Here is a 12,685-nt window from a genome sequence, read left to right as displayed (position 1 = left end):
CTACAGCGCCTATTTTACCCACTAATGAAGACCGGGGCCTCACTTTTTCAGAGTGGGCGAGTCCCCAGGGATGCGCTCCGCTGTGGCCAAGCTCCTGGTATACGTCGTCTCCGGCTGCAGGGACGACTATTAAAAGGAGCCATTGCGCACGGTTCCCCAGCTCACAGCTTGAGGAGAAGTGTGCCCGACCCCCCCGAAATGAAGACTGGTTGGTCCCGGCGGCCCCCTGGCCCGAAGACTGCGTCTGGTCCTGGAGGTCCATCTGGCCCGAATACTGCGCCCTGCCCCGAACACTCGGGTCCCCCGCCGGGTTGAAGGTAATTGTGAGGAGTGGTAGCGAGGCAGCAGGTAGTACCACCCGCACTTTGTAGCTGCCGCGGGAATTGCTGCAGGTCCCTGGAACAGTAGGAGCAATACCTGTTCCTACTGTTCCAGGGACCTGCTAGGAGCATGAACATCACGCTCAGATGGCTGGCATGTAGGGCAGCCTGGGGTGCTGGACTCGGGCGCACTTCTCATGTCCCCTCCCTAGCTGGATTCACCACTCCTGCCTCCTCCTCTGAAAAAGCAGAGAGCGACGGAGAGTAGCCGTTAGCCTGTTATTGAAGCAGGCAGCAGCGAGTAGTGGAGGGTGGTTGTTATTGATGCATGAGGTAGTGGAGGGTGGTTGTTATTGATGCATGAGGTAGTGGAGGGTGGTTGTTATTGATGCATGAGGTAGTGGAGGGTGGTTGTTATTGATGCATGAGGTAGTGGAGGGTGGTTGTTATTGATGCATGAGGTAGTGGAGGGTGGTTGTTATTGATGCATGAGGTAGTGGAGGGTGGTTGTTATTGATGCATGAGGTAGTGGAGGGTGGTTGTTATTGATGCATGAGGTAGTGGAGGGTGGTTGTTATTGATGCATGAGGTAGTGGAGGGTGGTTGTTATTGATGCATGAGGTAGTGGAGGGTGGTTGTTATTGATGCATGAGGTAGTGGAGGGTGGTTGTTATTGATGCATGAGGTAGTGGAGGGTGGTTGTTATTGATGCATGAGGTAGTGGAGGGTGGTTGTTATTGATGCATGAGGTAGTGGAGGGTGGTTGTTATTGATGCAGGGAGTTGTGGAGGGTGGTTGTTATTGATGTATGGAGTAGTGGGGGAATTGTTAGTACATTAGATGGAAGCTAATGCTATTGGAAATGGCCCTTACAAGAAGTCTTTTTCTTAGTTGTTCTAGGTACAGTACCTGCGGTTACTCATCAGAAATATATAAATCCTGGCTAATGTCAGTGAACATGTTGAGTGTCATTTTGTCACTTACCGTTTTCCACATAGGGATGAAATGGTAGGACCAGGGCTAACACAACCCGACCCCTGGTTGGCTCAAGGACGCTTCTCATTTCCTTCAGTAAAGTCACAGGCTGGTGGCAGCGGTCAAGGAGGTTTAAGCAGCTAATGACATCGTACTGGAAGCCGGTTCGTTGCCATTCATCAATATTAAGTACTCTAAACACAAGAAAGGCTGTTCATGTTTCAGTCATGTTAGGGTTAGCTTACCTTCTCCTTTCTCCATCTAAGATAATTAGGTTATGTCCTGGAGGCTATCCAGGTTCCTCAACAATAAAGGTTAATTATAGACAATATGTTACACTATGAATCTACAAATAAGCCAATACTTTATTTTACTTCCAATGAGTTCATATACAACAATGTATTAAACATAATATTCGGAGGACATACTAAAACTAAACTACAACTAAAGCAGATACGCATTCATGTTTCATTATTTTTATTCATATTTTCCAAATAGGAATAGAAAACAATGGGATTGGCAGGCAATTTTTTTACTTTCCGAAAAAAAAAAAGCATTTCAAACTTCTCCATAGTACTAAGAGTTAAAAGATTTGCATGCTCTAGACTAGGGTTTCCCAACCTCGGTTCTCAAGACACACTAGGTTTTAAGCTGGCCACACATCTAAAGATTTTCTGTCCAACCAGCCAACTAGTTGATTGGTTGGAATGAAAATCAGGTAACGTATGGGAGTAACTGATGATCAGCAATTTGCTCCTAAATGCCAGAAAACAGATGAAAATGGTCATCAGACAAGTTTGAACAAATTGTTTAGATCAAACATGTAACAAACTTGTCTGACGACCATTTTCATCTGTTTTCTGGCATTTAGGAGCAAATTGCTGATCATCAGTTACTCCCATACGTTACCAGAGTTTCATTCAAACCAATCAACTAGTTGGCTGGTTGGACAGATAATCTTTAGATGTGTGGCCAGCTTCAGTGTGTCTTGAGGACCGTGCTTGTTAACCTCTACTCTAGAAAGTGACAAACAAACAAACTGGTGGAGTCAGTGTAGCAAAAAGGGAAAGAGAATTGTATAGGAGATATCACAGTACTGTACACGAGTTAGAAAACCATTTTAGCAAATGCTTGTTTTCTGCCAGAAAGCGGCAGACAGATCAGAAACGACAAATGCAAACATTTTGTGTGACGTTTCCAGTGCAATTTGTTTAAAAGAAATACTGCTACCTGAAAACATCTGCTCTGCCCAACAGGCCCAACCTGACCTGAGTATATTATATACATGTGCAAGCAGCAGCCTGTGCACCACAAGCTGGCTCCTCAGTCTGTGTGTACATGCAGAGTGTGTGCAACTATTAACATATACATTTTATTTCATTGTTTAATTTCCTTCTGTGGTTTGCAGCCACTGACAGACTCTATACAGACATGTGTCCATTGCAGAAAGACTAGCAGTACTGTGTCATATCTCAGGGAACATATAGCAGTGATGGCAACAGGAGGCCCTAGAGCCACATCAGCCCCTCTGAGTCTCAGATTTGTTGGCTAGAGCTTGTTACATTTCTCCATAATTACCCCTGATATGTTATTACAGACAGGTGTTGCTTCTTTGTGTAAATGTGTTACTTTAACGGCTTGCAGAACTTAAGGTTAATGTGCTCTCCTTTTCAACGTGAGAGGGTCAACCACGCAAAGTTTGATGTGTACCAGGCTATCAATGGTATAGTAAAGCAGAATTACACAAAAAGAAGCCTAGGAAATAAAGCGGTGTGTTTTGTAAAAGCTGTATGAGAGCATGTGCAAGCCCATAAATGTCATGTAAAGGTGGAAAGCCCCTTTGTACATATGCAATAGGAAATGGTGGGTAATGCTTACCTGTACTTTTTCTTCTGAAGTTGCCATATCATAGTCTGTGACATCTCTGTGACATAGATCTCCTCAAAGTGCGGACTCATGACCTTTGTCACTTCCCCATCTCCTGCCCCCAAATCCAACAGTCTGTGGGATTTCCAGTCAGGGCCAATTTTGAGAAGCCTCTGGAACTGCTCCGGTGAATAGACAAACATTGACCCCCTACCAAGCAACCTGAGGGTGGAAGAGAGGAGTCACAGGTAAAAAATAAATAGGGTTATAGATTATATGTTAAATATCAGAATGAAACACCTATGAGAAAAAGGGACATTCACTTTTGTTCAACCCTATTTTAAACTACCCCCACTGGTGTAGCAAATAGGTGGGGTGTCCTCGTCAGACAAGAAAATCCCCTTTAAACAAATTATGTGCATAAATATCAGTTTACTTAGAACACCACAATTTGTTTCCGTATAGGTTTTTATTTTTACCCCAGTACAACATGTATCAAATTCATTATTTGAGAGGGGTTTTCTGCAAAAGGTTTTGTTTGGTAAAACAAATCCTTTACTCTACTATTTTGTAAGATAATTGGGCATGGAGATCACCGTTCTGATGAAGTTTATGGCCGATACTTCATTTTACATTGGCAAGGCAACTCTGTTGTATTGAGACATGCAATAAGGCAAAGAAATTTGCTTCCCAATTTATTACAGTTATAACAAAAACACTGTAAAAGTTGTCAAGGGGAGATATAGATGCCCCAGGTATTTAGCTTCTGTCTTCTTCATTGCCAGATGACCTATGAGAGGCTGATAAAGGGTGTGTCAGTCTCTGTATAAGTCTCTCACTGCCTGGGGAACAGACCAGAGGCCTATCATTACCGTATGTAAAGTGATGTGCTAAAGAATTCTGTTTTGTGAGAGGGACATTAGGTCCTCCACACAGAGGGAATTGTTTTGTTTAGTTAGAACAGGACAGACAAAGATTTACTTGTATGTTTTGTTTATTTTTGTGCTGCTACTAAAACTAGCTGTGGGTGCTTGTACTAATGTCCTGGACTGGTGTACTACTACTTTGTTGCTGCATGACAAGTGCAACTGTTTGCCCCAGGAGACTGCACCCTTACCCTGATCTTGCCACACAGTGCAAAATGGATACTTTTCTTGTTTCATTAAATCAAAATCATCCTCCTTCCCAATAAACAGTTAATACCAAAGCTGGCAGCTGCCCATGTAAGGGAAGTGACTTTCCACATTTAATTAAATTTGGCTAATTAATGTTCTATTCTGTGAATAGAAATAGAATTTCTTTACATCTTATAGAATGTTACAGACCCAGTTCAAACAAAAACAGAAAATGTATATTAGACTTCAAATAACTTTCTTAACCTGAACTACAGAGATAACAATGGGTTAATCCCTCATCTCCTGGCACAGGAGAGAAAATGGACAAGATTCCTCCTCTAGCTGCTCTCCAGTCTCTGCTAAATCAGGGACAGTATTATATTCTACCCATTGCCTTGCCTAGAGTCTAAAGGAAAAACAGTAAGGGGGGGGGGGGATGTATCAAATCTTCGAGAGCTAAATTTACCCATAGCACCCAATCATCTTCAAGCTAGCAGTCAATATAATGACAGAAGCGGATTGGTTACTATGGCCAATTTCTCCACTTATAAAAGTTTATTAACCAAATTTATTGGAGTTTGCACACAGAAAGAAACAAACTATAAGGCAAATTACAGAACAGAGCCAGACAAACACAGATAAGACAAGAATAGAGTCACGACAAATGCATTAATATCACAAAACTTTTGTAGAAACTAGATGACATGAACATAATATAGGATGTGGACAATACAAAATACCGAGCTCAACTACTTAATCAGGTAAAGAATGTGTGCAGGCAGTCCCCCATTACACAGGACCAACCCCTCCATCACCCCTCCTGCAACCATCCCGGGATAAGTACCATAAGGACAACAATTTATGGTATTTGTCCAGGGCCTACAATTTAGAAGTGTTAACATTACAGGACTTCTCTAAGGAAACATCAAATAAGCCCACAAGGGGGTCAAATGGAAGCAAAGCAGGACCAGGGCACATATGCAACCCCAAACCCTGAGCCAGAAAAGTTGAACATTCCTGGATTTCCTCAATAGGTGCCTGTAATCGGAAACAGAGTGGCCACATCGCAGGCAACAGGAATCTGTCCTAAGGCTCATACGAAGAAGGCTGACAGGGGTTTAATATTTTCTATGAATATCTGGGACCACCAATAATATGGGCCACTCTTATAAAGAGTTTTTGGCTTTCCATGGGGAACCTAGGGGAATTAACCCAAAAGTAAACAAATGGTAGGATATTCAACAGGATTGATTTACTATTACTTACACTCAGCAACTTTCTATTGGCAAACTGGTTGAAAGAAGAGTCAATATATTAATGTGTAACAAAGGGTACTCCTAGATACCATGATGCTCTCATGAGCTCATAGCCATAAAAGGTCTGGGATGTCATCACTGCTGTGGCAGAGCAAGCCTTAATGGAGCCCGCTTTTGATGCTGTGGGGATATACTGCATAGGGGCAAGAGGAGATTCTTTGGGAGATGGTGGACTTGGAAGGAGAATACATTCTGTAAAGCCACTGAATAGTATGAAGAGAGTCTCCTTTCTAAGGGAATGTGCTCCTTGTACATATATTCTTACCACATCCACCTTAGCCCATCCTTTTTCTTCAGCATTCTGCCCTGGGAGGAAATCCGCCATTTGCTCACAATACTATCTCATCAGTCTACAACACAAGGTGCGGCTTCAATTGTCTGAAGTTCGGTCACTCGCTCATGTGGCCAAAGTTTTGCCATGAGAAAAAAATATTTTAATATGACGATACCTTTTTGTTTACTCTTCCAATCTCCCATAGGCTTGAATGGAGACTGTGCTAGACTTCAGCATTAAAGGATATCCACGATATACCCTTCCAATCTACATTCACCTGTATGCCATCGTCAGCGTGGTCTGCCCATCTGAGGTGCGGAACATCAGCCAGCAGAAACCCGCTGACAACGCACGTGAACGCGCAATTGAGCATACACACTATGCGTGGTTGACGATATGTCGCTCCAATTTGTCTGAAAGCAAAACATCATCCAATTTATCATCACCTAATGTGTACCCAGCCTACACTTAGGGCCTGTGTTCCCAGCGGGGATCCTGCAAGTCTTCAAAGCACTTTCATTCATTCTGCTGCATTAAGCATCCATTCCTACAGCAAGAATTCTGCTAAACCATCTGCTCCTAATCAAGTCTTCATCAAGTACCTGCCTCGCTACCTAGTGTCACGGGTATCCAGACCTCCTGCTAGCATTTCATTGGTGTTTGGTTCTGGGTACCTGGGGCTATTGCCGAGTTGGGGGTTACAATTCCAGTTCAGTATACCTGTTCCAGGGCAGCACTTCTGTAATTGCAGAGTACAGTCCTGGGTTCCTCTTTTCTGATCTGCAGTTCAGAGCCTTGAGTTCCTCTCCCCAGTTCTAGCTTATTCCAGTTTGGAGGTTTTTTTTACTGATCATTCTTGGAGTTCCCAGTAGTGGGTTCCTGCTCCAAACTCCTGGGTTCAGGTCCTGGTACTGAGCTTTCAACGATCGGTTCCAGGGTGTAGCACTTGGATTCCAGGCCGCAAAATCCAGCCCAGTTCCTGGTCCAGGGGCCTTCCCTGTCACCACTCCGGTCCCGATTCACTAGAAGAGCATAGATTCCATCAAAGCCTCCAAATTCTATTTCAGTCCAGCTCCAACTAGCAAGAGTCCCGAGATGGATCGACAAAGTCCGATATCTGTGGCAGGGCACCCTGGGATATGTAGTTCCACAACAGCTTGAGTGCCACAGGTTGCCTACCCCAGGGTTATTGTTTGCAGAAAAACAGAATGGTCCCTGTACCTGCCTTCTTCATATGCTGGAGCATGTGGGGGGAAAAAAAAAAAAAAAAAATTCTCTTGACTAGGAAGCTCCTTTTATCTTCTAGTGGTTCAGGGCTGATCATCATCATTTAGTTTAATAATCTTACATTGACATGATCAATTAGTGTACATTCTCAGTGCAGATATATTGGGCTTCTCATCTTCCTCCTGTATGATTACAAACAACGATCTCATGAGGTTAATTGATTGCCTATGAGGTTAACTGATCAGAATAGCTTGTTACAGAATTAAGGCAAAGTGGCCAAATTTCTTCCCTTTTAAAGGCTGGTTACCTGAAGAGAAAAAAACCTCTCCTATCACTCCTCTATATCTTACCAACTTCCTGCCAATTCCTTGAAGAAGTCCTGAAAAATCCAACAGGAAGATGAATATATCCTCCTAATTTCATGCTATTACTGATGGGCTCAACCTCTGGTCGCTGAACGTAACCTGTGACTGGCCTTGACATGGTGACTTCCAATTTCCCCTGTCCTCCAGAAAACTGCTTACAGCAGCTCAAAGTCACAAGGACAACAGCCCACAGATAGCAGCACAGGATTTGTAGTACAACTGCACTATCATGGTGCAATGTGTCAGCCTATAACCAGATTCCCAAGCTGGGGAGAATGCATGTTACAATGTTTTTCATTATTGCACCTAGGTGGGGGAGAGGAGCCACCAGGCTATTCACCTACATTATAATAAGTCAGCTCTGATAATGCTGACATTTATTCCTGTTTGACAGGCAGGTTATTCTTTTCATTGCAATAGAACATCCGAATAAACAGGCCAATTATTTTAATATGCTCGTTGACAATATTAAGAGGATAAAAAAAAACAAAAAAATAAAACAAAACCTTCCTAGATGCGTATTGTCCAGCACTCCCATTATCCCGTATAGCCTTCGCCCCCCTCCCAGCCACTACTTCCCCTTGTATAATCAGGCAGCTAGAGGAGGGGGAATTATTCCCTGGGTATCACATACCATGATGCTGCCTGATGTCACTGGGGTGCTCTGCTCCCAGACAATCGCTGACATCATGAGGGAACTGATGAGAATGCATTACAGGGGAGGAGAGGTGTAGGGCAAATAATTATAGACAGAGGAATAGTTAAATGGTTAAATTACGCAGAAAAAAAAAAAGATAATTCAAATCCTTTATTAGCATTAGGTGATCAGGCTGCAGTCACATTTCTTAGACATGACAAATACAAACTTGTATCCCTATATTACCCATAATTAAACATTTACTTCTCTGCCCTGAGGGATTCATAAAAGCTGCTTTTTAATTCTTTGCTGTGAATAAGCATCGCGCATTGGATCAGCTATAAGGAACTGTCCCCAGATGAACAATAATTAGACAGCATAGCAGCAAACAAACCATTAATTTGTGTCTAGTCTGTCTGTGATGGGTCATTTTGCTTGTGCTCCAGGCTGCTTAGTTCTACTTGGGTGACTGGGTAATGTCTGTACAAACTAGTCAGATGATGTCCTCAAAAATATCATAGTTAAATATTGCAGAATTTAAAAAAAAAACACTTTAACTAGAAGATTCACAGATTAACAAAAATACCAGAAAACTAACAAATCCCCATATGGTAAAAGTTATACATGGATGGAATTTTTTAAGCAACACAATTTACCAATACACATTGTGTTTTTACAGGCAGTATATAAAATCATTTGTAACGTCTTGAGCATGATCTACACTGCCTCTGCCACTCCGCTCCCCAGTAGTAACTCTACAAGCTGGTACTTGGTTATCATGTTTGTAGGATATCCTTACACTGCCCCAGATATACCCCCTGGTAGTGATTGTAGGAGGAGGTTCTCAGTTATGTCTGTATGACATCCCTACACTGCTCCTGGTATTCCTCTCCCTGGTAGTGACAGTAGGAGGAGGTGCTCGGTTATCATGTCTGTATGACATCCCTACACCGCTCCTGGTATTCCTCTCCCTGGTAGTGACTGTAGGAGGAGGTGCTCGGTTATCATGTCTGTATGACATCCCTACACTGCTCCTGGTATTCCTCTCCCTGGTAGTGACTGAAGGAGGAGGTTCTCAGTTATCATGTCTGTATGACATCCCTACACTGCTCCTGGTATTCCTCTCCCTGGTAGTGACTGTAGGAGGAGGTTCTAAGTTATCATATCTGTATGACATCCCTACACTGCTCCTGGTATTCCTCTCCCTGGTAGTGACTGTAGGAGGAGGTTCTCAGTTATGTCTGTATGACATCCCTACACTGCTCCTGGTATTCCTCTCACTGGTAGTGACTGTAGGAGGAGGTTCTCAGTTATCATGTCTGTATGACATCCCTACACTGCTCCTGGTATTCCTCCCCCTGGTAGTGACTGTAGGAGGAGGTGCTCGGTTATCATGTCTGTATGACATCCATAAACTGCTCCTGGTATTCCTCCCCCTGGTAGTGACTGTAGGAGGAGGTGCTCGGTTATCATGTCTGTATGACATCCCTACACTGCTCCTGGTATTCCTCTCCCTGGTAGTGACAGTAGGAGGAGTTGCTCGGTTATCATGTCTGTATGACATCCATACACTGCTCCTGGTATTCCTCTCCCTGGTAGTGACAGTAGGAGGAAGTGCTCGGTTATCATGTCTGTATGAGATCCCTACACTGCTCCTGGTATTCCTCTCCCTGGTAGTGACAGAAGGAGGAGGTGCTCGGTTATCATGTCTGTATTTGATCCCTACACTGCTCCTGGTATTCCTCTCCCTGGTAGTGACAGTAGGAGGAAGTGCTCGGTTATCATGTCTGTATGACATCCCTACACTGCTCCTGGTATTCCTCTCCCTGGTAGTGACTGTAGGAGGAGGTGCTCGGTTATCATGTCTGTATGACATCCCTACACTGCTCCTGGTATTCCTCTCCCTGGTAGTGACTGTAGGAGGAGGTTCTCAGTTATCATGTCTGTATGACATCCCTACACTGCTCCTGGTATTCCTCTCCCTGGTAGTGACAGTAGGAGGAAGTGCTCGGTTATCATGTCTGTATGAGATCCCTACACTGCTCCTGGTATTCCTCTCCCTGGTAGTGACAGAAGGAGGAGGTGCTCGGTTATCATGTCTGTATTTGATCCCTACACTGCTCCTGGTATTCCTCTCCCTGGTAGTGACAGTAGGAGGAAGTGCTCGGTTATCATGTCTGTATGACATCCCTACACTGCTCCTGGTATTCCTCTCCCTCGTAGTGACAGTGGGAGGAGGTGCTCGGTTATCATGCCTGTACGACATCCCTACACTGCTCCTGGTATTCCTCCCCCTGGTAGTGACTGTAGGAGGAGGTGCTCGGTTATCATGTCTGTATGACATCCATACACTGCTCCTGGTATTCCTCCCCCTGGTAGTGACTGTAGGAGGAGGTGCTCGGTTATCATGTCTGTATGACATCCCTACACTGCTCCTGGTATTCCTCTCCCTGGTAGTGACAGTAGGAGGAGGTGCTCGGTTATGTCTGTATGAGATCCCTACACTGCACCTGGTATTCCTCTCCCTGGTAGTGACTGTAGGAGTAGGTGCTCGGTTATGTCTGTATGAGATCCCTACACTGCACCTGGTATTCCTCTCCCTGGTAGTGACTGTAGGAGTAGGTGCTCAGTTATGTCTGTATGAGATCCCTACACTGCTCCTGGTATTCCTCTCCCTGGTAGTGACAGTAGGAGGTGGTGCTCGGTTATGTCTGTATGAGATCCCTACACTGCTCCTGGTATTCCTCTCCCTGGTAGTGACAGTAGGAGGAGGTGCTCGGTTATCATGTCTGTATGACATCCATACACTGCTCCTGGTATTCCTCTCCCTGGTAGTGACTGTAGGAGGAGGTGCTCGGTTATCATGTCTGTATGACATCCCTACACTGTTCCTGGTATTCCTCTCCCTGGTAGTGACTGTAGGAGGAGGTGCTCGGTTATCATGTCTGTATGACATCCCTACACTGCTCCTGGTATTCCTCTCCCTGGTAGTGACTGTAAGAGGAGGTGCTCGGTTATGTCTGTATGAGATCCCTACACTGCTCCTGGTATTCCTCTCCCGGGTAGTGACTGTAACAGGAGGTGCTCGGTTATGTCTGTATGAGATCCCTACACTGCTCCTGGTATTCCTCTCCCTGGTAGTGACAGTAGGAGGAGGTGCTCGGTTATCATGTCTGTATGACATCCCTACACTGCTCCTGGTATTCTTCGCCTTGGTAGTGATTATTTTGGTAGCAGTGTTAAAGCAACTAGTACTGAAACATTACTTGTCATATATAACGCATAATCAGGTTACAGTGCTGAGGGTCACGTAAAAACCTGAGACATGGTATGCACCTTGAGTAGTGGGCAACACTGCATCAGTTGTGGGAAGATACCTGTAATACTTTAATTTGTATTCATGATTTGTGTATTATGAGTAATTGGACAATTGTTAAGATTCACGTCTTTCTCCTGAGCAGCTACAAAAGCACATCATTAATTTCCAGGTAAAAACAATAAATCGCTCAGGTTATATGCTGGACAGAAAATCTTGCCATACAAGCTACTTATTGCTTTTACATACAAAATTAATGAATTTAATCATCTTACAGATTTGTACAAGCCCCGCTGCAACTTTTAATAAATACATTGCTTTAGGTTTCTCTCTTAGGTGGTGTTCAGCCCTATATTTATATGACCAGGCTGTGATTTATTGTTGTTGCCTGGGTCGGTACAGACTAATCTAAGATGTGTTACCTCCCACAGTGTGGCAACAATCCTTTATGATAAGGTAGATACGTTGCTATAGCGTTCCCACTAGACTGCGGCAGGGCAAGGTTTTGAGGGTGCTAGCAGGAAGCCTCAGCGCGAGCCTTGTGACACCTCCAATTTGTCACACTTGGGGGGCATGCCCAGTACTTGCTGAGGTGCTGTTCTTCTCCCGAGCTCTCCCCTCATGGTGAATAGATGTCGTGCGTATGCGCACGGGGTGTCTATTCAGCCGTTGGTGATCGTTCACCGCAACTTTTCCCACCTGCGGGACACTGTGGCCAACAGGTGGGGGAAGGCTCAGGGCAGGTAGTTTTAGTGGGGCTCCGCTAAAAGTGCAGGGCGCGGCGCCCCGCTAAAACAGCCAGGCGGGAACACTATGCTATATCTTTCGGGCATGTACAGCACAAATAGTACCACCTTTTGCAATGAACACCGGACTTTATGTATGTAGACTTGATGTGAGACAATGTGAAAAGCTGTAGATCACATAAAACACATAAAGGTTATATGCAGTGGTAAATGGTTATTTCCCAGAATTATAGAATGGACTCTGTGAAAGGAGGACAGTACATCTCACCCGTTAATGGAGGTCCTGGACATAAACATACTGAAGACAGAGGACATGAACGAGTGGTAGAGCTGAATGGAGAGCCAGCCAGACTTCTCTATGCTCCGGTTCAGGAATGTCTGTGTTCCGTGATCTAGGTAACTCTGGACAAATATTGTCTGTAGGTCATCGCTTAATTTCTCTGTGTCGCATAAATACCACTGTAATGAAAGAGACAGGGAGGAGCATTAGCTGCTTTCTACAAATCTGAATAAAATGTCATTCATAAA

The 12,685-nt window shown here is 44.3% G+C and overlaps 1 protein-coding gene across 1 annotated transcript in view; it reads right to left on the bottom strand.

The window, feature by feature from the left end:
• Positions 1 to 12,685, bottom strand: part of METTL9 (methyltransferase 9, His-X-His N1(pi)-histidine) — a 42,395-nt gene that overhangs the window by 19,956 nt on the left and 9,754 nt on the right. The window contains exons 2-4 of the mRNA XM_088451851.1: positions 12,426 to 12,616; positions 3,174 to 3,383; positions 1,305 to 1,489 (exon numbers count right to left, since the gene is read on the bottom strand). Coding sequence (XP_088307977.1) covers positions 1,305 to 1,489; positions 3,174 to 3,383; positions 12,426 to 12,616 — 586 coding nt within the window. The remainder of the gene's footprint in view (positions 1 to 1,304; positions 1,490 to 3,173; positions 3,384 to 12,425; positions 12,617 to 12,685) is intronic.

The sequence above is a fragment of the Taudactylus pleione genome, unplaced genomic scaffold, assembly GCF_031769625.1.
Source record: "Taudactylus pleione unplaced genomic scaffold, aTauple2 ptg000032l, whole genome shotgun sequence".
Lineage (NCBI taxonomy): Eukaryota > Metazoa > Chordata > Amphibia > Anura > Myobatrachidae > Taudactylus > Taudactylus pleione.
Note: the sequence above shows the minus strand (reverse complement) of the source record. Positions and strands in the feature narration are given on the sequence as shown.